The sequence below is a fragment of the Lonchura striata genome, chromosome 15, assembly GCF_050655825.1.
Source record: "Lonchura striata isolate lonStrDom1 chromosome 15, ASM5065582v1, whole genome shotgun sequence".
Taxonomy (NCBI): domain Eukaryota; kingdom Metazoa; phylum Chordata; class Aves; order Passeriformes; family Estrildidae; genus Lonchura; species Lonchura striata.
This window is the reverse complement of record NC_140717.1, coordinates 13,978,940-14,004,291: the sequence shown is the minus strand read 5'-3', so window position 1 is coordinate 14,004,291 and position 25,352 is coordinate 13,978,940. Positions and strand designations below refer to the sequence as shown.

Here is a 25,352-nt window from a genome sequence, read left to right as displayed (position 1 = left end):
CCTCGTGCACAGCAGCAGCCCGGGACAGGAGTCACCAGAGCCACAAGGCCTCACTGAGGGGTCATGAAACCTGTACATCTGCACTCAAGCTTCTGCTGCTCTGTGCAGCCACAGCTGTGTCAGGGCCACACAGTACCCAAGCACAAGGGACATGCTGGGAGCAAACGCCATCAACAAAGGATTCCTGCAGAACGTGCTCTGCTGGCACAGGGAACAGGCTGGCTCTCCACAGGGAGACAATCAGCACAGCCCTGTGAGGAGCACACGGTGGGATCCTCACTATCTCAGTAGGTATTTAATAACTGAACTGCGCAAACGCTGGCAGTCAGGAAGTCCTGGGGCAGAATGACACCAAGACCGAGCCAGCCTGGCTGTTCCAGCAGCAGGAACACTGCGGTGTCTGACTCCAGCACAGGCTGCTCCAGAGCCTGGCAGGCTGACACCGAGTCTGACACACGCAGCTCCACCAGAAGTGCTGGGAACGGCCGTTTCTGAGAAAGCAACACGAGATCTGCCGCTTCTGCTGGTCACCTCTTCTGCCTGGGCTCACCAGAGCTCCAGGGACAGCCACAGCCCTCCCCAGGACACACCGCTGCCTCCACCACCCGCTGTCCTTCCGTGCCCATCCCACCACACCTCGTGTCCCGCCCTCCTTACCATCTGTTCCAGGTCTTGCAAACTCTCATACAGATGCACAAGTCTCTATGACTGAGGTAGCTAAAGACAGCCATCCAGACTTCCCTCTGCATCACGTGGGCTGCCCCGTCATCCAGGGGCAGCGAGTCCGGAGGGGGGCTGATGGGAGGTGGCCGGATAACGTGCCGCTCCATCTGGATGCACTTGGGGGGCGACAGCGAGGGCGGGGGCCGGGCTATTCCCCGGGGGGTGCTGCGCAGGCTGGGCATGAGCTGGTGGTGCCTCAGCTCCCGGGGAGTCCCGTTCAACCCTTTGCTGAACCTATGGAGTCTCTCGCTGTTGTTCAACGCACGCTTGGGTTCCTCGTTCTCGCTCTCCGGTTCAGATTTGATGGGTTGGTGGTTCTCATTGGCAAGGCTGTTCTCGGTTTTTTGGATCTCCTGGTTAAGCTCTTTGCTGAGCTCCTTGCTCAGTTCCTTATTGGGAAGCCGCCTTTTCCTCCTCATCTTGAACTTCTTCTTGTCCCTGGGCTCGGCGCCCTCCGTGCTGGGCCCTGCTGTGGGCGAGCTGGACCGAGACTGGTCGCTGTCCTTGGACCTGGGGGGTGCTTCTGGCAGCTCGTCCTCGGGCTCCTGCTTGAGGCGCCGCAGGGGTTTGATCATGGCAGTTCGGTCATCCGGGGCCTTCCACGATCGCCGCTGGAACGAAGAGACAAGGGCTGACTGTGGAGCTCGGCAGCGCTTCCAGCAGCGCTTCCCATGCGGATGCTCCGCGCCGGAGCCCTGCCCGGGGCCGGGCCCCACCCATCCCAGCCCCATCCCAGCACCAGCCAAAGGTATCGAGTTCAAGAGCCAGCAGGGATGAGGAGTCCAGCTCTTGGCTCACTGGACTCCAGGAGTGACAAATGTACTGATTCACCGTGCAGATTCCTGCACATTCCAGGGCCTTGCCCATCTCCGACTGGATCATTTTCACACACAAGATCAGCAGCACACCGTGGACAGCTTTGTTCCAGCAGGCTACAAGAACCCAGGCATGGGCCACATCCACTGTGCACCACATCAAACACTGCCCCAGTGCCCTCACACCATGGTCAAAAGGGCCATTCCCAAAACCTCTGGGATCACAGCTGCCATCCCGACTCCTGCACACCCACAGCCTCCTTTAGGTGCTCCTTTACCCCAACCAAACCTTGGCCATCCCCTCCAATCCCTGCAGAACAGGGAATGTGACACTCCAGGACTGCTGAGCCCTCACAGGGCTGGGCCAGCACCTTCCTCCTGCCCCAGTCCCTGCTCCCAGCACGCTGCTCTGCACTCTTCCCCACTCATCCTCCCTCTCCCATTCACCAGACTGTGTCAGAGACACAAACAGAGGCCCGGGAAGGCTTCAAGCCTAATCTGATCACCACAAGCAAGAAAGAAGTCACCAGTTGTTAAAATGAAATGGCTCTAATAAGGAGATCTGGGCTGGCAAGGAGAGGGAACTGCTGTGAGCACACTTGTTGTGGCAGAGGGCTCCTGCTTTCGCTTTCCCAATAATTGGATCAAGGCAGTGGCTGTGTTCCCAAGTTTCAGCCCGCGGCGCACGGTGGAGAAAACTGATCACCCTGCCTTTAAATTAACATATTATAAAGGGAGAAGTCACAATAAGTTAATGACAGGTTAGAATAAAACATTACTACACCAGGCCAGTGCAGCTCCCAGCACTGATGGGTGCTCTGCTTACAGGCACTGGAATTCTGTGATCATGCCAGGCTGTGAGGGCAGCAGTGCCAGGACATCCCTGGCTCCTGGGGGGAGCAGGACTCCAGGATGTGCTGTGGCACAGCCTGTGCAGGGGCTGTGTGACTGGGGCAACGTTCACCCACACAGGGAGGACCAAACATCAGTACAGGAGCAGATTTCTATTCCTTGGGCCATCAAAACACAACTGGCTGCTGTATTTTAATACAGAACAGCAGAAGAGAAAATATAAACCCAGACGGTGCAGCTGAACTATCTGGAGTTAAAGGCTTCCTTAAGAGAGAGATTCTGTAATTTCAAGATGTAAACAGGGTAATGATTTCTTTTCCAACAAGAAAGTAAAAAACCCAAACACATCTGTTGTGTTGTGTGGTAATGTGGTGACCCACAGTGCCTTTCTCACTGAGGGGAGTCCAAAGGGATGGGAAAAGGAAAGCCTGGCCAGCAAGCAGCTATGCATGAACTGCTACTGTGAATTTTGCTCTCTCTCCACCAAAGCAGCCCATCCTGCATCTGCCATCCTGCAGCATTCCCACTGTCCAGCCTCGCAGGACTGACTGACTCCCACCCCTGGGAGCTTCATAGGCAATACCAGTCCAGCCACTGATTCTGATCTTACAGCCATCAGCCACTTTAGTCATGAGACACTGTAAATTGGAGCCCTCATTTCTGCCTCTGCAAACCAGCATTTCTGCAGATCCCAGGTGGCACATTTTGGAATCTACATGAAAATTCAGTGTTCCTGCCTGGCCTGAGAGTCCCGACTGTCACGTCCAGGGCCAAGTTGTCTGCCCAGCTGCTGGGAGCAGCTCCTGCTCCCTGCAGGCTCCCCAGGTGTCCTTTCCAGAGGATTCCGGGTGGTGCCACAGCCCCACATCAGCCCGGATCAGCTGCCAGGCGCCACCACGTGGAGAGACCTGAAAAGGCTTCCATGAAATTTTCACCTTGCTCCTACTCTGAGCACCTTGTAAAGACTTTTCAGTTAAAGTGGATTTTCCAGCACCTTGAATGAAACAAGAGCCATAGGCCAGTGTTTTCGGCCTCTGCACACCAACCTGAGTGTCCCTGTTCAAGCCACTGGCCTGTCAGACCAGCAGCTTTTAGCGGAATGGTAAAAACTCCCAGTTCCTCTGGGAGCAATCTGGGACCTGGGGGTGAGCTCTGAGCCAGGAGAGCAGAGCCAGCAGCCCCTGGCAGCCCAGGCTCTGTGCAGAGCAGCAGCAGGGGCTGTGCCTTACCCGCTTTCTCATCGTGGGCTCCTGGGACTTCTCGAATTTCCGCTTCCTCCACAGATGCACCTCGTCAGACTTTCTCCTCAGGATTGAGTCAACCGGAGCCTTTTTGGAATGTTCCTCTGATTTCCGCCTGGGAGTCTCCTCGCAGTCCCCTTTCCGTTTGGCAGCATCTGGCACTTCCTTGTTGTCTCTGTTCATTTTCTGCTCCTTCAGCAACGAGCCCGGGAGATTTGACGCGTATTTAAATCCTGGTCCGCGCTTTTGCTTGTACGCCAGAGACACACAAAACACAAACCAACTTTATACCTTATGCATCTCCCAGCTCTTCACGTTGCCACTAGTACTCCAACACTGCTGGGTTGGTCACTTTTTAACTCACAAAATGATTAGTAAGGAGTTAAAAGTTTTAATTTTCCTGAGGTTATTTTTCTAACTACACACTTGCAAGTGTCTGTCTCGGTCTGCAAAGAAATAGTGTTTCACTAATTCCAACAGACACTCCAGGTTTTGCATAATTGCCTGTGAATTTTTAATTTCAGGAATTTTCATTGTCAAAATTAACATGCAGCAGTGCAGAGAACTAACCAAATATTCCTCAGGTGCTGGGTGAAGTGTTGGTACAGGCATACAGAAATTACTGAAGAATAGAAAGCTGTGAGCTTGTCTCCTTCCACTCACAGAATCACCATGGAATGAACCACATGACCCTGGAATGGCTGGGGTTGGTAGGGACCCTAAAGATCACTTCAATCCAACCTCCCACCATGGGTAATTAAGAAAAAAAAAAAGAAATAAGCAAAAAACCAAAAGTTGGTATTGGACTGAAGTCTATCTATAGGCCAGAGGGAACACTTAAGATTTTGTATCTCATTCCAGCACCACTTATTCCCATTAAACTCACTTTTCCAGTTTTCCCTGCGTGGTTGCACTTTGGACACTCCCAGCAGTTCGGCAGCTCATCGTTAACCACACCATCCGATTCCTTCACCTGTGGGAGACACAACCACTCACAGCTGTGCTGCACCAGCCTGCAAGGAGGTGATCATTGCAAGGCACACTGTGCAGCTCCTTGTTTTCTGGGCTGGACTCCTCCCCGGGGGGCAGAGGCACCGTGCTGCCGGCGCTGAGCAAGCCCTGGGTGCTGCACAGCCACCCCCCGACGATGCGGGAGGAAGGGATGCTGGCCAAACACATCTGCCAAAGGGCTCGGCTCTGGGCTTTCCATAAGTGACAATCCCAATCCACACTCGGCTCTTGGAACAGCAGAGAACACCCCGAGAGCCCAAGCAAGCCCCCAGACCCAGGGCTGCACCATCTCCAAATGCCCTCCCACACCTCGGGTTTGCAGAGCCCAGCCCTGTGTCCCCTGGAGAGGCACAGCCCGATCCCTCCCCAGGCAGGGCTCTCACATGCATTAATCCCATGGGCATTTTTAGCAGCACAGCACCCTGCACTGTAATCAAGTGTTCCTTAAAATACTTTTCTTTCAGGATCAGAACTAGCAGTCCCAGGCTGCAGTCCTCCATCCCCTGTGCCAGTGGGATGGTGGCTGCCAAGGCAGCTCAGAACAGGCACATTTATTCACAGGCTGGAGCTTGTTCACACACTGGACACACAGAGCATTTCCAGGCCTTCTCACACCCTCAGATCCTCAGGCAGGGAAAGGGAGAGGAGGCTGATGACTTCACTACCTCCAACACTGACATTTTTCTGTCTGAAAGAAATTTATGCTTAATGTTGTTACACTCCAGCAAAAGCACAATCCTGCCCTACACAGCTGGAATGTTCCTCATGTCTGGATTTTCACACAGGAGCCTGGAGCGCTTTCCAAACAGGGAACAGGCATTTCAGAAAAGACATTTCTGTGAATGAAAAGCAGAGCTAAGATACACCCTCCACACACACACTCTCTCTCACTGATGGCACATTCCCACTTAAGGGTTTCATTACATACTCAGAAATAAGTAACTTGGGAGAAAAAAAAGAAAAATATTGATTTATTACTACTGTAGACAACAAAAACATGCTGCTGTCCAGACTAACAGCTGGGCACTGGCAGCAACAGTGTGGCTGCAGGAGACAGGAACAAGCACGGGCAGGGATCTGCAGATTTTTCATATTTCTGAAACATTTCCTCCTCTCCTCCCAGTGCAGGGAAAAGCAACTGGCTGTGCAGGAGCAAGCCCTTGGATTTAGGAACTGCTTCCTCAAGTCCCTGAGCCAGAGCAGCCATTCTAGTTTCACCATCCAGCGAGAGTGATGACACGTCAGTCTCTCAGCAAGACTCCTGGAGTTAATAAATAAGTAAATGAAGTGGGCAGAATTTAAATACTGGTTTTATCACAACTGTGTGCCTTTGAACCTTCTTTCCCATGGTAGGTGTAAGATACTCCAGGAGTTGTTGTATACATCTCTGCCTCAGGGGAACAATTCCTGGCCCAAGCCCAAGTTTGGAACAAGTTATTTCCCGCACTGAATATAGAACAAGTGCTGCTGAAGGGAAAGCATTACAGCTCTGTCCCTTCTGTGAAGTTTAAGGAACTGAACAGATGTGTGGAACTGTAAGCAAACTAATTAGACACACACAAACCTGCCACTGAATGTGTCCCAAGCCTTTCAGGCTGGGTGGGAGCCAGTTCTGAGTGTTTGCTGCACACAGCAGGTGGGTGTCTGAGGCACAGCATGAGGCATCACAGAAACCTACCTGCAGCACGAGGTCAGCAACTCAGATCTGAGCACGAGGCCTCGTGCTGGGAACTCCACTTGGTAGGGATATGGAGACCCCAGGATGCTGATCTGGCATCCCTGAGGAAAAGCCACGAATTCTGGCAGTGCCCAGACTGAAACAGGCAGTGAGACACACCTGGGCTGAAGCTGTGCTGGAAAAGCTTTTGTATCCCTCCCTCCCTGCTGCTCTGACAAGGCACCTCAATATTCACTTCCACTGTTATCACTACATTCAGCTGAGATGGAAAAGAACAGGCTCCTAGTGAAGAAAGAAACCCCTTCTCCCTAAGGAAACAGCATCAGATGCTGCACTCAAGACATGCTAGCTAGCAATGCCAGCAATTTGAGATGAAGCAAGAAAAATTCACCACTCTTGGTTCAACTCAAACACTGTGGAACAATGAAAGGCAGTGTTCATCCCAAAATCTCATGAGCTCCCTCTGGAAGCAGTGCTGCGCTTGCGAAACTCTCACCAAGATCATTTTCATAAGAAACCCGTTCAGCAAAACAAGCATTTGTGTTGGTGTGGTATTTTCAAGGAAAGAAGGGTGTCAGGAAGCTCCTGTGACACTTCTGAGCACATGGAACATCTGCTGTCCCAGCACAGCCCCAACACCAGCACTGCAGGGGCTCTGCTGCCCGGGGTCCCCATGAAGCCCCTCAAGGCTCAGTGTGCCAGGGCACAGGCACCCCTGAGCCACCCTTGATTTAACTCCTCAGAGAGGTCATCTGGCACTGCTGTTTCATGGAGAAAAAAAACCCAGAACATGAACAGCCTCATAAGGGAGCTGGAAGAAGATGGACTTCAAACCACAACCAACCTGCCCTGGAGAATAAATCACCCCCTGCATGCACCAAACTACTCCACAAGCTCTGGAGATGCATCTTGGAGGGAATTCACTCCACATGGGAATAAGCCAGGAAAGGACATCTGCACTGATCCAGTTTATTCCAGTCTCCCCCAGTAGTACATTTGCCAGACACTAAGCTGGAGATGACCAGCAGTTCACATGGTGCTATTTCCCAAGTGGGACAGGAAGGCAGCTGCCCTGGGGCTGGGGCTGCATCAAAGGCTACTTATGGGCTCCATCCTCAGGGCTCAAGGGCTCCAGCAACATGTAAACACAGCTAGAGATTTCTGTCTTGGAACCTGGGAATAAAGAGCAAGGAAGGATCTAAGGAAGAGGCTCCATTTTTCTTTTGCTGTTCTCCTGAGCAGTCTCATCTCACCTTCCAAGATGATTCTGAATTCTACCAGTTCTCCTTTGCCTCAGGAAATAAACAGCACCAGTTACCCACCATTTCAGCTCAGCAGAAGCACTGAGAAATCAAAATAAAAGACACACAAGGCACACAGTAGATCTCCCAGTGCTTAACTGTCAGGAACACCCAAAGCAATGCTGTTCCTAGCTACCAAAAGAACACTCAGAACATCACACACGTGTAAGACAACAAACAGCACTTGCCTGACTTCACAGACCTGACCCACATCCTGTACTAGTCCCAAATGTAGTTTGGGGAGAGGAAGTCATACCTGAGCTGCCACTAGACAGCAACTGTCCTCTGACCTCAGCCCTGAGGCACCCCTGACACTGCAAAGGCAGAGATGGGGGTGCACAGGGCACTTCCAGCAAGGGTTGGAACAGCAAAGCAGACAAAATTAAGGTACCTCTGAAAATGAGCAGCTCCTTCCTCTGCTTCATCAGCCCTCAAAGTTTTGTTTTAAGCAGAGCCAAACAAGCAAAGCTCCTTTTCAGAGCCCATCTGTGGCAGCAACTGAGCACCAGCTCCATGAATCAGGGAGAAGGCACAGCTCTGGTTTGCCAGCTCCCCACATTCTGCTCTAATAAATGACAGCACAGAGCTTGCTGCAGCACCACGTAGAGCTCAGGAGAGCTGTACCCCGGGCCTGCCGAGGGAACACACACACCTCTCCTCCCAGACATCCCAGAAGGGCCCAAACGCTGCTTTCTGGGGCACGGTGTGTCAGAACACATTTGCTTTGGCAAATCACTTTAACCATAAACAAATCAGCAACAGGAAATGGCTGATCAGCTGAAAGAAACCAGCTCTGGAGAGAGGCAGCTTCTAAATGCTAATGCAGGAAGATATGCCCCAAATGACACTTTTGTTAGCAGCAAAGAATACAGCTGCTCACAGGACTCAAGTCAGCCAAGGGTGAGCACTCCTGCAGCCTGACACTCGCTCAGGCTGCTTCCAGAGCTGCACTCCTGCTCCAACAGTTGCTCCTAACATCTTTGGAGCCAGCTGCCACCCTAAGGCACATCTGTGCCTGGACCTACGTGAGCAGCCAGTTGTTCATCTGTACTTCGTGGGACTCGGGAAGAAGCTACTGACATGGATTTGTGGATATCTCACCCTGAGGTACAGGCAGATTGCTCTGCCTTCCCCATCCCGACTGAAACACCTCAGTTCCTTAAACAAGGGGCAAAAAGAAAGAAATTCATCAGCAAGATCTTCACACACTCAGAGCATGTCCAAAGCAGGGTCCCTGCTCCCAGGGAATGCTGTTACACCAAGGACCCTGCCTGCTGGTCAGGGCAGTGCGTGCCACAGATCTCACCCAGTGCTGTGCTCCTCACACCAGCTCTCTGCTCACTTCTCATCTCTCCAAAGATGAAAACCTAAAAGCTTCCCAATTTCTGTGCACCACTTTTACATTAAGGTGATAACTAATTCAGCTTTTGTTTCCAACATGTATCACATCCTTGTACTCACCTTAAGGCATCCTGGGTGTATGATTTCATTACAAATGGAGCATTCCATTAGCATGAGATTAAACTTGCTCTCCTCCTCTTCCACAGTGTCCTCTTTCCCAGCCTCTCCACACACCAGACACACGGCAGTATGAGGCAGCACCGGCTGTTTATGTATCAGAAAGAACTGATCAAGATATGGCAGACATGGAAACACAAGAGTTCAATGTGTATTTACTCAAACAGGAGATTAATAGGGATTAATTGTGCAAACTGACATGAAGGAGAGAAAAAAAAAAAAAAAAAAGGTAACAAATTAGAGCTGGGTACCAGACCAAGCTCCATAAGACACATTTTGCCCTGTAGCAATACAGGCTCAGGAAGCATTACTGGGATGGATGAAAATGCATTTTTGGTGGGTTCCTTGAAGCTGTGAGCTGACACAACATTGGCATGCAAGTCACTTCACCAGTGTACAATGGGAGGGGAAAGAATCACCCTAGAACATCACTATTCACATCCATTAGGTTTCACAATCCGAGCAGCAATTTGGCAGCTCCCGTATTTTACAGGCAGGGCAGACAGATGTTATGGGACCTGATCCAGGTCTCACAGCAAGCCCACAGCAGAACCAAGAACAGCCCTTTTCCTGACTGGCAGTCCATTATCCAGGGCCCTGCTCCCAACCTGAGCACTGCAAAAAGCTCTGCTCACTTAGAAAGAGGATTCTCTCCTGCAAGTGTCACAAGTGAGATCACACAGATTTTCTTCTTCCGTTGAGGCAGAAAGGGAACTGCAGCATCTCACATACCTGTCACCCATGTCAAAGCACTGAATGTCACTCTAATTAAAAAGCCACCATTTTGCTAATGATTAACAAAATTCTGGTCTGCAGCAATAAAGTATAAACCTCATTAGAAAAAAGAAAAGGAAGAACCTAAGCTGCTCACAAAGGGAAGTACAATTGATTAGGCTGCCAGTCCTTTTACACAGCCAGAAGCAGAGATGGGGCTTTTCCCAGCAAGGATCTCTTGTGGATGGAGTGAATAAATCCCTAAGAGAATACCTGCACACCAACCCAAATTTCAGCATCAACAGTGCATCCTTTAGCAAGTTTCAGGCAGGGGGAAGCCCAGCTGTAGCGAGCCATTAGAGCACAGAACATTTTGCAAACAGCAGTACAACTTTTCTTGCTGGGAGCAAGGATGTCCAGGCAATCTCCTCTGTGCCACCACTGCCTGTGTCCCACTGATGGGCTGGAACTGCAGCTGTGCTGTCACCTTGTCCTCCCAGCCCCATTCCATGGCATTCCTGCTGCCCTTCCTGATGGAACTGGTGATGCAGAGGAGGTTCCTGCTCTCTGAACAGCAGTACCATGGGCTCTCTGAAGGCTTCTGAGCTTAATGAAAGTCTGTCTAGTTAATATTGTCAGTGTTATTAACCAAGGCAAGCACAATTCCAGAACTGTAGGGATCATTACTTCCATACAGCTTCAGCATCTTGCAGGGTCTTTTTGGCTGGAAGCTGCTGGATAGGTACCACAATATTATTACTGCTGAATTGTTAGAGAACAAGAGCAAAGCCAACAGGATTGCTTAGAGAAATGTAAAGCACCTTGAAAGGTACAACACCTCAATTCCTTAATTTTCTGGGCCTTTGCTGCCTTAAGAATTTGTAATAATCTCCCTGATACTTGCACCAACCTAGAAAGTGCAGAGAAGCCACTGTCAGGGCATGTGAAGGGGGGACAAGTAATCAGAGACCCCTGGCTACCTCTGTCCTAACTGAATTAAAACTCTAGGCACCAAGAAGAGAAATAAATCTTCACTGGAAGACAGAGGATGACTACACTCAGCTAGAAGAGAACCCAGATCATCTCCAAAAGGCTCAGCCTGTGTTACCCAGAGTGAAACAGCTTAGTATGAAAGTTTCCTTCATCAGTGAGGATGAGAAAGCACACTGCAGCCCTAATTTAATCCTGCCACTAAAAAGGCAGCATGATTTCACTATTTCTTGCCCCTGGAGAATAATAAATTCTTCATCCATGCTGTTCAATTCATGCTACACTCCAGGAAATCAAGTGTTCAAAGAAAAGACACTTGAGCTGCAAAAGCACTCTGCAGAAAGGTGGATATTCTGTGTACTTTACTGAAAGATCCAGCAGCGCTGAACCCAATCCTCTGTGTCAGGAACAGTGCAGAGCCTGGCACAGAACATGGAGTGAGCTACCAGGAGCAACTACTGGAAACCTTAAGTGCTTATCAGTTTTTTATCACTGTTAGGTGAAGCCATTTAATCCCTCCACTTTGGTCATCTCCGAAGAATAAAAAGAAAAACCCCCAAATACTAAGTGAAGGGAACTGTAATGAGAGAAATCAGTATAGATAGGGTGATATTTCAGTTATGAATAAACAACATTCCTTTCCTTACAAAAACAACAACAAAAGAAAACCAAACCCATAACAACAGCATAAACAAGGCCTTCTAAAGAATTAAAGTAAAAACTAAAGCTGCTTTTTAGCCTTGAACAGAGACACAGCAGACATGAGACCGGAGAAGAAGCTCCACAAGTCAGCATGGCAGCTACAGATTCAAAAGCTGCTTGAACAACTTAATGGAAGATTAATCTGTCAATATTTGTTAAATAGAAAGCTATCGCTTGTGACTCAAGAAGCTCCCAAGTAATGTACCACAGGAGCCCAGGAAACTGCCTGCTTGCCCTGTTCTGATGCTCTTTCCCTGACAGCCATTTCCAGTCCCTGAGGAAGACGTGACCCTGGACTGATGGCTCTCTGCTCATCCACATCAGACCCTCTGCTCCATGCCTAAGGAACAGGAAACAAACAAATTCAGATCTCTGGGAGCCTGGGGTCATCAACACCAACATTGTGGAGGCTGTCAGTCAAGGATTTCTCTCATCCTGATTTTTGTGGATAACGTGGCAAAGATGATTGCAGGGCAGCTTTTCTCAGGAAATTCCAACATCCAAACCAAATACACCTCTTCATCCTTTGAATCAGAACTTCCTACTCTTCCCCTTTTCCCTCACAACCCGGAGTTTGAGGGTCATTGAGCGCTGATTTTTGATGTAATGACAATCTCCACTTCTATACTGCTAAAAGGAAAGCTGTCCTGTTACGTTTTAGTAGCATTCTGGTTTAGGATTTGGGGAGGATGAGAAACACTGGGAAAAAAAGAGATCTGATCTGGGAGGGCACAGATTACACACTTTTGTCCAATGCATTTCAGAGACTTCTGAGAACAGAGCTCCCACACCTGGAGACACGGCGGGAGGGAAGGGCTCAGCAGACTTACAGCTATGCACTGCCTCATGATGCAGGACTGCTTCATCCTGCCGGGCCCCCCGAACTTCTTCATGTCCTTGCAGAAGTGGCACTCGCCGCACTCGGTCCGCAGACACGCCTCGCACTTGCGGCATCGCGTCCTCCGCCGCCGCGCGCCCGCCGTGCTCCGGTTGGCCGCGAGCTTCACCGCCGAGGCAGCGCCCGGCTTCCCCTTGGGCCGCCCGACCGCCCTGTTCTGCAAGAGACACACACACACACACGGGGTCAGCTGCACAGCCCACCTGCCCAGAGCCCCGCGGAGCCCACCGCTGTCGGCGGAACCGCGCGCGGGGAACGCGCCGCGCGCCCGGACGATCGCTCTCGGACATAAAGGAGCTCCAGCGCTTTGCCGAGAAAGGGTGGGCTGTAAATGAGAGACCCCAAAGCCAGAGCAAACCCATTTCAACAGGATGGCAGGGAAAAGACATTTAGGCACAGCTCAGCACAAGATCAAGTTACCAAGTGATGTGCTTGGCTTAGATCAACAGATGATCTGTGCCAGAGCTGAGCTCTGGGCTAGAGATATCATAGATTTGTTCTCAGGTTAAGCCAGAAGGACTTCTTCTGCTGAATCCAATGAGCAGCAAAAGTGGTTTGGTGGTTAGGCACAACAGAGAAACACCCAGCCAATGGCTCAAACTCCCAGTCGTATCCCTAAAAAATCAGGAGAGTATGAACTACTGCCAAGCAATAAAGTACAAAATAAAACACAAATGCTACAAAAAGCCTTCCAAGGTAGCTCCTATCCAACACCAGCAAGTGCTCAAAAATAGAACACAACTGATGATGTGCAAAGGCTAAAAAGGGCATCCGAGGTCTAGATTTCAATGACCTTTAAGACAGAAACTAAAGGAGCATGAAAAGATTTGAAATTATTAGGTGAACTGCAACATATTCACTGTGGACATCAAAATTTCATGTCCTCATCAGAAACTCCCTGTTATACACAAGAACTTACAGCTCAAGCCAGACATCACTAAATACCATGTAATTGTATGGAGCTAATTATGCAAGAATTGGCTTGGCTCATACTGACCCCTGACAGCTTTTTCCATAAAGATGATAATAACAGCACTGCATAGTTCATTTGGTTTAGCATTCATACAACTCTTCCATTTTCTGCACACCTCAGCATATGACCAACAGACCACCCAGTTTCACTTTCTGTTCCTGTTGAATTCTGGGCAATCACAAAGGTAGGGGCACAGTATGGCTGTTAGGAGCCATGCAGAAATTCCACCAGTTTTTAGAAGAGATGTGCAGACATGGCACTTGCTTGTACAAAAGCTTCCCCAAGTCCTGCTGTACAACTCTAAAGAGAAGCCACATTGCAGTGTATTTGATCTTCCTCCCAGCTGACTTAGCAAAGCTCCAGTGACTTTCTCTAATCAGAGAAGTGCTGATATTTTAACAGCCTCCATCCCAGGAACATCAGTGCTGGGAGAGCGAAGAAGTCAGGAGCTAGACCCCTAAGTTTTCTCTCCTACAGACTATCATGAGGTGGGAGAAAACACTCCTTAGTCCATGAGGTTGCAGAGATTTCTGCAAAGTTTTAAATTCCACTCCTCCAGAACAGATTTTGTTCCGTGTGCAGGCTGAACCTCACCATGCTGCGTGAACACGGATGAGCACATCTTCCTTCCCATCGGCAACCGCAGCAGCCGCCTGGATTTCAGATCAATGTCAGACACTCTAAAGAATAAATATTTACCTTCTAGACCAACTTTCCAGCCTCTCAAGGATAAAGTCGGCTCTGGCAGGACTGGCTTAGAGGCAACCTAGATAAGAGATAATTTTCTTCCTCAGCATGAATCACTCCTCCATTCTATTAGAGTCTACTTCAGCTAGGAAGGGAGGCGAGACACGAACCGAAGGCTGGATAGCAGCGGGAACAAGTTAAACCAAAACACACAAAACAACCTTGGCAGCTCCCCTTGGACAACAGCACATGGAAGATTCTGTGTGAGCACCTGACTCCTTCCTATTAGGAAGCAACATGATTAAGTTTGGGGTAAACAACAGCTATGACACCGTGAGAATGCTGTTTTTAAATGCTTTCAAGGAAAAATCAAACTCTGTACTTTTCCAGCTGAAGGACAACTCCTGCTTCTGCCACAGTGATATGAGCCAAGTCCTAATTCTGAGGACAACAGTTTAAGTGCCAGGACACTGCAAAGACACAAGTGATAAAAGGCATCGCTTGGACACAGAATTTGAGAATCCTAAAAATCCCACAAAAGCAGGAAGGTGAAAGTACAAGAACAAACCTGAAATCAGACTACACCACACAACTCTGATTTTCTTCCAGACACCACCAGAACACAGCAGAGGTGCAGACCTCCATCTCACTGTATTTTCTCACTGTACATTTCTTACCTACCCAAACCTCTTCACTGCTCATTAACAAATTGTACTAGCTGGGTTTGTACTAATTTACCAACCAATCCTCAATCCAAGCCACGTTTTCACTTCAGGATGTCGCAGCCAGCAAGGCTGGAGAGGCCTTGCAGGAATTCCCATTTGTATCTAGTTTCAAGGGGCTCCGAAAGTGGTCGCTTAAAAACCTCCACAGCAGAAAATCTGGCCTGGGATTCAAGGGGGTAGAAGGAGCCTCCATCATGGCTTGGGGTTTATTTAGCACATGGCAGGCAGCCAGATAAATTCCAGGTCGATGTTAGTGAGGAGATGCTGCAGGATTTCCAGCTCAGACTGCAGTTTTACAACATACCAGGCCAGATAATGAGACTGGGTAAATCTCCTTCACAGCTCCTGTCCCCATCTCTGTATTGCCACTTGCCACCCTCCTGGCACAACTTGGATTTGTCTTGCAAATAACGAGCACATGGTAGGGGACAGCAGCACTCCTTATGCTGGTGCCCAGCAAACAGCAGCTCCATGGCCGGAGGCTCAGGACTGGGTGTCACACCAGTTTGCATGACACAATCTCACTCCTGTGGAGGGGACTCCACCATCTCCTTTCCAAGGAAATGCAACCCTCAAGAGCAGCCTGGACCTAATGACTCTGTAGTCCCCCACAGCTGTCTCTCAGAACTGTCAAGGAAACAAAGATTATACCAAACTTGAAGATTTTCCCCCCGCCTTACAACAGAAGCCTGGGAGGTGAGACAGAGCCTGCCTGGAATACCATCACCAGCCACCATGTTCTCCAACATCTCCACAAAACTGTGCTCCTAACTTCTGCAGCAAATCTTCAAAAGAGAGGCAGAGGGATGCTGAAGTGGTGACAGCCACTACCAAGCTCTCAACAAAGGCAGAGCAAGCAGCTGCTGAAATGTATTAGGATTAATACCTTAAATCCATATCTCTATTACACTGAAACCTAGGAAGCTGATGGACTCACACAAGACACCATGCTCAGTAGTTTGTTTTGTTTGGGTGGTTTTTTGTGTTTCTCTTGTGCCATTTTTTTGGTGCTCTCCATATTACTGCTATGACACACAAAGGTAACTTTCTCCTGTTCCCAAAGCAGACACAACACCTGGGCACTGGGGTGAACGTGGCTCATCACAAGCACTATCCTATGCACTACAAAACCATTTACAAGTCACGAAGTTGGGCTCACACCACAGCGCTTAAACATGCCCACCCCTCCAACAAGAAATGGATTGCAGCAATTTTCTGAAGTGCTGGCCTCATACAGACTCCATCAAATTCAACACAGTCCTGTTGGACAGCATTAGGGGAGACTAGGTGGGGTGGTCACAAGTAATTAAGGAGTCTCTCTACAGGCTTGTGCAGATCGGGGAATAAGCTCAGGTACAACACTCATAATTCTAAACCAACCCTAGGAAATCAGCTACCTGGAAGCCTGTGCTTGGAACATGAGTTTATTCTGGTTATGGACAAACATGTGGCTGCTGGGCAGTTTTCACTGCCTACTTACAGGTACCTCAGGACACTTTCACATGTCCCAGCCCTGCCAAGCTATCACTAAAAAACACCAACCAGGCTCAGAAGGACCAGAGGCATTAAGGAATGGCCTCTGCCCTGAGCACAACCCTTACTGCAACAGAAACATAACCCTGATATTTACAGCAGCAAATTTCTAACCTTCACAATTACAAAGAACAACTCAAAAGACCTCGGGCAAACAAATAGTACCATGAACATCAAGCTTTGGAGAAAACACTGCAAGAACCATCAGCCATTAAATGCATCATTAAATAGGTGCTGATGTTCCCCAGCTGCTGTCCCAACACCAACTGGGATCTGCCAGAGATGTCACCAGGCAACTTCACATACAAACTCCTCCACCCTAGAGAGGAAGATCAGCTGACCCTGTGACCAAGTCCAGAAGGAGGGAGGTCCTGGTTCTCAAAGCAAGGGTGACTAAGTCTGCAGCATAGAAACAAGCTCTTTTGCAAGTAGCCTTTACCTGGGCACAGCTCCTATTCCACCACTCAGCTTCAGTGACCTGCTTTAAACTGCTGCCAGCAGCACCAAACCATTATTTCAGACTCCACAAAAACCCCCAGAGACGTGTGGGGCTTTTCTGAAGGGCTTCTCAGGGGACAGGTCAGTGAGATCCTGAAGCGCTTCACTTCAACCAAGTACAATGTGAACAGCTCGGAGTATCCACTGTGTACATCTCCCCTAGGCAAGATCTCGTGTATGTGCAGTGTTCACTGCTTCAACGTGCTGTGCCACACAAATATATCCCTTGCATTTGCAAGGCAGTGGTGATTTCCTTCTGCAACACATGGACAAATTCTGATTATTCGCATTTACTGCAGTTTGACCACATCCACACAACCACAACAGCACCCAAAGATGAGAATCCAGGACATGCCAGGTGCCAGTCCTGAGCTTAGAGCTTTATGTGGCACTGCATCCTAATGCAATTGTATTAACAGAATTAGGATAGCCAAATCTAACTACCACTTGTTTCTTTAGAAGGTCTGATAAATAAACATTAGGGGAAAAACATTTTTTACAGAAGCTGCATACATTAACCCACAATTTGTAACTGCTGTCACCTAAAACACCACCCTAAAGGAGCTGGGTCATGGGCAACACCGGGCACTGGAGACACCCACAGGGTGGCACAGCAAAGGCTTCTGGTCAGTCAGGTCTCTATCCTTTCCCATTGCACCTGAGGAGCATTTTTCCATCCAAACAGGGTGCAAGTTCTGGAGGACAAGACTACTGTGTGCTGCCCAGGGCAGTGAGCAGCACTGTCCCTTCCTGCTCCATGCCACATCCCTCTCCCAGCCTCCTTATGCAGGGAGTTCTGGCATTCCCACTAGAAACCCAAACTGACAATTCCCAGCCATGGTGCAGACCAGGTAACCCTATATTCACCCCAAAATGTGGGTACTGGCCTTGGCTGCCTGGCAGGGTCAGCCTGTTACACTCACACTGCCAGGCACTGCACAATCACAGAACTGTTAAGGCTAAAGACCTCAAAGATCTTTGAGTCCAACCATTAACACAGCACTGCCACGTTCACCACAAAACCACGGCCCCAAGCGCCACATCCACACGTATTTTTAACTCTTCCATAGACCATGATTCCACCACTTCCCTGAGGACCCTGGGAATAATCACAAGCAAGTCAACAGTTCTTCTGTATTAAACCCTTATGTCTGTTTAGCAATTAACAGAAACCCTTCTCAAAGGAAGAACTCAGAGGAAGAAGGAAGGACAGGATGATGTAACTGCAGGAATGTGGTGGGGCCAAGGAAAAAGCCAGAGTAAGAGAGCAAAAAACCCTACTGATGCCAATAACATCCTTAAAAGTTGTATTAACCAAAGAGCACGTGCCAACACCATGGACCATATCTGGCTAAAGCCTATCTACTCAAAACTGCACATGCAAACTCCAGGAGAGCTGTTTTCCTCTCACAGTTGAGTGTTTACAGTTATATCACCCTCCTTCAGAATACACTCCTGCTGGGGTGGAGGTGTCCTTCAAGTCCAAGGTCCCTCATTAAACAGCAGCATCAAAGGCAAAGGGAAGGCACTGGAACTTTTTCAATCCCAGCCATCCCAAACCAGCATTAATCTTCTCCAGATGTTTACTGCCACCATCTCCTCCACTTCATACCTACAAAATCCCCTTTTACCACAACCAAAGAAGCTCCTAGTGACGCTTCCAGGTGACCACACAGAGCTTCACTACTGAATCAGACTAATTTTCCGCAAGAAAATAGAAAGAAAATAAAAGTTTATACTTTGCAGGTTCATCTGAGTGTTAATGACACTCCAGCAGCTTTTCTGCCAATATAGCAATGTTGTTTAGGGTGTGATAAACTGGCACATCATTGCCAATGTCAGTGCCCCTGTTTATTTTCCTCTGGTGGTGAGGAGGCAGAAGTTAGGCCTGGAGGGTGGAATAAGATATATTGGCAAAAATACGCTTTGGGAGATAAGCTTCATCCAAAGTAGGAGCTCTTAAAACAAAGATCCTAATAAGTTCCACAGTCTCTGGGCACAACACAGCTTTTTTTCCTGCTGCTTTGGGACAAATCTCCCCACACCAACCACGTGCAGTTTTCTCTGTTTACACACAGTCAGAAATCGAATTTCTTCACACCAGGAGTAACACAGCAACCTGGTGGGCTGGGGCAGGTGCTGCCCAGGATACAGCCCCAGCACCCACACACTTCCAAACCCCCAGCACTGCTGGCAGCTATCACAAGTGCAGTAAATCCTGTGTGCTCTGTGCTGCAAAACCTCACAGTCCTTCTGCCTTCTTAGTTTAGACACAGACCAGGGAAAGTCAGTACAAGAAGTGATAAAACCTGTGGCTTCTACCTGAGCATTGAAATTGTGCTGTTCAACTGCACCCTTGGAGGTGAAGCACCTGTTACATACAAGGGCTGTCGCAGTACAAAAAGCAACATAATATTGATTTGACATGTCCTGTGTAGAAAAAGAGGATAAGCAGGCATTAAAGCAGGCCTGTATGAAAATACAGCTGGAGCTACATGAGGTGTTTTACCACTGGAACAGTTCTGAACAGAAAGGAAAACATTCCACAGGTCTTTGGTACATAGGTCACTGCGTTATAGTTTAGGATCAGACCAAGTTTCTTAAGAAACTCCAAAAGAAAGATTTTCCCTGTCTTGCATTAATTTTTGTTTTAAACTTCTAAGATACAAAAATGCTATGAAAGCCTCAGGTTTTAGAAGAGTTGAAGAATCCCAGAACATAACCAACTTTCCAGATTCATCCAGCAAGAACCAGCACCTCCAAGCAACAATTTTGCAGCTGGTACAATACAGCTGAGACCAATCTGCTCTCCCAACCATTAGCTCTTTTTAAAAAGTGTGCAGTGATTGCACCAAGACACAGACACAAATGGAAAAGGCCTGGCATGAGAAAAAATTTAAGAAAAGAGGACTGGGACATTTTAACAACTATGTTTGGGAGCACAGCAGTGAACTCAGAAGCAGCACAGGCCTGCACATTCAAAAATCCTCAGAATTAGGTAAAGGCTTAATAAAGTTACTCATCCAAACCTCAGCTTAGGTTCTTGGACTGACACTGCGCCAGGCCAGCACAGCACATCGTGCCCCCCAAGGTTTCTGCACCAGATCTGCCATCCCGGGGGAGCACCCAAGGCACACCACCACCCCAAACTCTTTTTCGGTCCTGTCTTCTATGCGCATTTCTGAACCAAAACAAGGTAAACTTGTTCAAAACAAGATGAGCTTTGGAAGATAGTCTCGACACCTGGACTATGGAGAAACTTGTCCCCAAAAACAAAATATCAGGCTATTTTAAAGAGCGAAACACCTCGAGTTAAGAACAAAACTATCAAGTTTATGTTTAAATTACATACACATGTTTAATACTATTCCTGGTGCATTTTTAATTGCTTAGGCAGTTCTTAGAGAGTAAAATACGCAATCTAGAACATATGTTCTGGATTATTTTTCACAGATTACTTCATAAATTTAAGAAGTTTATTCTCCTTCCCCCACGAAAAAGAAAAAAAAAAAAAAAAGCCTTCAGAGAATAAACCCTGCAAGTATTAATAAAAGTTCTCTTTTCATTCCGGCACACATCCTTCTCTTTCTTCTACATCCCTCGTCCCTGGGAATGGAAAGGAGGCTTTGGCTATAAATCAAACGAAGACAAGGTAGCCAGGCTCAGCATCAGACTCTCCCCCAAGTCCCGCAGCCCTCTCAGCTATTTGAGGAATCTTAATAGGAAAAAAAATAACAATTCTGCCGCGGACAGGGCAGCCCCCGAGAGGCAACAGCCAGCCGCTCGCGGCGCGTTGGGGCCCTGGGAGGTGCCGAAGTCGCGGTGCCCGGGGCGCCCGCGGCGGGCGAGGCCGAGCGCCCCGGGCCGGCCCCGCGGAGGCTCCGCGGCCCCGCCCGGCGCGGTCCCTCGGCGGGCGGCGCTGCCCCGGGGCCGCTCCCGACCCCACATTGTTCCCGTCCCCGCGGCCGGCGCGGCGCTGCCCGGCCCGGCCTCCTCCCCTCCCTTCCCGCTGCAAACTTCGCCGCCCGCCCCGGACCTGCTCCGGCCCCAGCTCGGGCCCCGGCCCCGGCTCGGGCTCCGGCTCCGACTCGTAGTCCTCCTCGTCGGCGCTCGCAGACATGGCCATGGCTCATGGTGGGCCCAGGCGGAGCCGAGCTGACATGGCTGGAGCGGCGCTGCTGGCGGAGCCCCGCTCCCCGCACACACACACACACATGCAGGAGGAGGAGGAGGAGGAAGGGGGGCCGTGCATATTCATGCCAGGCAGCCAGGAAGGGGCTGGCCCTGCCGGCACGGCCAATCGCGGGCCGCTTCCACACCGCCGGCCTGCGGGGACAGCGGGCACCGCGCGGCCGGGGCACCGCGGCCGCCCCCCGCACACGGCGCGGCCGGGGCCGGGGGGCTCGGCAGCCCGGCCGGCAATTAGTCCCCCGCCGGTAATGAGCCCCGCGACGTGCCGAGGGCCGGCGGGGGCGGGCCGAGGCTCGGGTGTGCCGAGCGGCGCTGGGCGGGGAGGATGCGCGGCCGCCCGCGGGGCGCTCGGCGCTGCTCGGGCTGCTCAGACAAAGGAGACGCGCTCAGACACACACACACACACACACCCTGCACCGCGCTACCTGCCCGCTCCGCCCCGGCAGCGGGGAGCCTCCATCCCTCGGCGGGAGGAAGGCGCCGAGCAAACTTCGAGATTGCAAGCGGCAGAACCAGCGCTGGGATAAGACGAAGCGACCCGGCTGGTGGAGCTGCTCGCGTCTGGCCTCACGCTGCTCCTTGTGCAGGCACCCCCTCTTTGACTTGCTCCCAAGGAACCATTTCTAGCCGTGCTCTGATCATCCTGCCCCGCTGCTGGGCTTTCACAACGAAATGCCCTCCCCGCGGTGGGACATGCTGCACGTCGGTCAGCTGGGGACCTGTTCTGGATCCAGAGGTCCCGGGGCCAGCACCTCCACATAGACACTGCCTTTGCCCTCCACAACTTGAGGGTCACAGGCCTGTATTTGAGTGCCCGAGATTTAAATTTCCCATTGGATTTATGGGCCTGCTTTCAGGGGAAATCCCGATTTCACTCAAGTTGTTAGGATTTTGCCTCCGGCTCCTACGCCCACAACACAGAATTAAACATGAGATTAAATATTTGCATGTGCTGAGCAACCAAGAAGCCATAAAGAAGCACATCTAATGGTCCTTGCATCAGGATTTTTGCCAAACTAGTTTCAGCTCGGTTCCCTGGTCTGAATTACCACACAGCACAACCACTTTGGGTAGTTCAGAAGAGGCAGCAACAGGCAAGAGCTGGCATGGGATCAAGCAGCAACACAACCTTTGTGACACCAGGATGCACACCGAGCCTGGCTCCTCAAATTTAAGTAACAAAACACAGTCAAACTTTAAACATATTTACAGGCAACTGCTGATAAAGCCACGTGAATTGCGTAATTATGCCCCTTCCTTATTTTCAGTACATTAAATATCCATTGAGTGCTGTACTCCTGTCCTCTTGCCAACTCAAACTCAAATGATGGGTAGGTGATGGTGTTCTCCCCATCCTGCTCATCCACCATGCTGGGAGCACAGCATTTACTCACAACACATGGTGGGGCTCCCAGAAGGTGATGGGATGTGCTCAACCTGTCTCCTCAGGTTTCTCTCTTCCCCCACTGTGTTCCTACACAACCGTGAGCGGGAGCAGACGAAAGTTGAGGCACGAAAGGCATGTGCCTAAGGCCTTGGCTTTCAGAATCACAAGGTAATATCAGAATCCAATGTTTTCTGGAGGAGAGAGGAAGGGGGGATGCATCTCATGACAGGCCTACAATGTTTTAAGGCACGAGCAAGGCCGTGGCTACAGCCGTGTTTGTGGTGCTGTAATACACCTGGCCTGCAGCAGCAGCAGGACGACAGATGACATCCTGAAGGAGAATGCCTGGGACCACACCTGCCCGTGGACAGACCAAGTCTCCACTAGCCCAGTTCCCTGTAACCTGGCTCACATTTGTCTGTCCCTCCGGCCTTTTGGCTCTGTAATCCAGATGGGAGAAAACACTAACTTGTGACACCCCCCAAGGACAATCCACCAGTCACACCACAGCAAAATGTCATTCACAGCAAATTAAATCATGACAGAGATCATCCTACTCCTCTATCTGCAATGCATTCCAGCACTCCTGATGTTGGCATTGGCCTCTCCTGGCTGCAGCAGGTTCCTTCCCAATGTAACCCAGAGCACCCTGACCCCAGAGCCAGCCCTGCCACCCGAAAGCATCACCACACTGCCCTTGCAACAGCACCACAAGTGACAAGTGAGCTCTAATTACAGAGCACAAGGCTCACACATGCCAAGATCTTGGAATGATTTCCAAACGCTAGGTAAACTTTGCTGAGATGGTGTTTATAAAAGAGGGATAGGGTATGATATAAAATAGCAAATTGGGAATCAGCAAGGGGGAAACAACACAATAAAATAATTGTTTCTGATTATAATTGTTCTCAAAAAAATTTATCCTGTACAAGAGCAGCTAACCGTTCAAAGGAATATTTAATACACAGAAGGAACTATTAAGAGAGCATTTTCCAGCTCAATTCTTTCAGCTTGTCTGCACTAGAGAATACTAAATTACAACAAATAGTGAGCAACCCTTGAGTGAACAGCATCTAGTTGCCCAGCCTGGTGGAGTTCACAACAGTTAGAACACAAAATAAGCAGCAGTGACCCCAGTCCTGCCTGCAGTGGCAGAACTGTGTTCATACTTCAGCTTACTGTGGTACAGTTCAGTAATAAATAACATCCTTAATTATGCTGCTGAATGAGCCATAGTGAAAACTGCACGAAAACAGACAGCACCTTCTATTTTGAACTGTTGCTTTGATTGCACCTCACCTGAAGTCATATATAAGTCTCATCAATATCATAATCTTCTCCACAGAAACCAATTATGTTGTCACAAACTGAGACAATAACCTCAAGCGAAGAATAAACAGCAGGAGCAGATGAGTGCCAAAGAACCAGATTTTATTCTCATGCAAATATCCTTAAGTAGTAAAACCAAGCTGGGGGAGGAGGACTACAACCCCTGTGCTATACTCACTCACTCCTGAGTATCTCCTGCACCAACAGATTGCAGCTGCTGCTGCCAGCCTGAACAGGATCCCTGTTTTCCTATTACACACTAGAGTTTATGATGCTCAATAATGAAGTAAAATAAAGTTTTTTATGTGTCACAAACATACTTTTGATCTAACCTTCCCTTGAAACTTTTTATGCACCTTTAGTATTATATTTAACTGGTATTAGAAAAAAATATTTACAGAGAAACAATTAAATCTCAAGTTGGTTGATATGCAAGTCCTTGAAAAAAGATGCTGTGATTTGAGCTGCTGCTGCTTTCTGTAGGCCAGCACATATGTTTTTGAAAAGGAAACCCACAGAGATGTTTATGAATCACAATTATTGACCTGTATCAGAATAAGAGAGTTACCTAGTAGCTTTCTAAGGTTCATTGTTTTGGTGTAAGTGTCCATTCACAAGAAATACGATCTTAACTGTTGGGCCTGGGCAAATTTCATGACGCTTTTCCCAAGAGTTTTAACCAATATTTCAGTTGTATTCTTAACACTAGCAGTGACAGTCTGACAGCCTAAATATCCACAATCTTACTACTTCCCATCTACTTCATCTGAACTATGACATAAGAGTTGTCATCAGATGCACTGAGTATCTGTCACAATCTTTTCAACAGAGTCTGACTGATCAACTTTAGATCAAATAAAGTAAAGCAAGATGAAATAATATTGATTGCTCTCTCCATGCAGTGCTACTGCTCATACTTCCCTAACCAGTGTCCAGCACTGTTCCAGGAGAACCAAAGGCAGCAAGGGCTGTACAAACACCTCCTGGAGGACACTGCCTGGGCTATTGCAGCAGAGGAGCAGCACCCAAACAGGAGCCCAGACAAACCCTCCTGACAGCAATTCCTCACTCACAAGCCTTAAAACCCAAACAATCCTCCCCAAACCCCAACACCCTGTCATCTTAAAAAAGTTGTAAGTAAGACTGCAGAATGGTGAAACATGGACTTCATCTACCACACAAAACAGACCCTTCTTTGCAGGAAGAGCCATGACATGTCTGGGACTATCTACTAGGAAATGAGGGAAATCCTGCCATGCTTCCTTCTTCCACAGAGCCTTATGGCACAAAGCATTTGCACAGCACAGTTTGTGTCTCCAAGAGCCATGTTCTGTCAGTAAATGCAAAAAAACTAGTGAAGGAGGTTCCTAAGAAGATAAGCAGTGACTGCCATGCTATGGAGGAACATGCAAATAGATGTGAAAGAGTGGATTAACCGGAATAGGAAACCTGCTTTCCTGCAAGAGGCTCAGTGTGCTCTGACACACTGCACAGAACGCTGGGAGACAGTCAGCTGTGTCCAATGTGTGGGCAGCAGCCTGAAAATCCAGAGACCAAACCCAAACACATGGTAAGTAAAGGAAAAG

General features: G+C 49.1%; 1 protein-coding gene across 11 annotated transcripts in view; it reads right to left on the bottom strand.

Annotated features, from left to right (window-relative positions):
• The window catches only part of KDM2B (lysine demethylase 2B), a 106,522-nt gene that overhangs the window by 3,899 nt on the left and 77,271 nt on the right, over window positions 1-25,352 (bottom strand). For 6 of the 11 annotated variants that reach the window (XM_085592775.1, XM_021532709.4, XM_085592773.1 and 3 more), the window contains 5 exons: window positions 12,376-12,600; window positions 9,083-9,226; window positions 4,518-4,604; window positions 3,620-3,889; window positions 658-1,334 (listed from right to left, as the gene is read on the bottom strand). In XM_085592775.1, the coding sequence (XP_085448901.1) occupies window positions 658-1,334; window positions 3,620-3,889; window positions 4,518-4,604; window positions 9,083-9,226; window positions 12,376-12,600 (1,403 nt within the window). The remainder of the gene's footprint in view (window positions 1-657; window positions 1,335-3,619; window positions 3,890-4,517; window positions 4,605-9,082; window positions 9,227-12,375; window positions 12,601-25,352) is intronic. The other 5 variants (XM_021532716.4, XM_077787255.2, XM_085592774.1 and 2 more) reach the window with 1 other exon arrangement.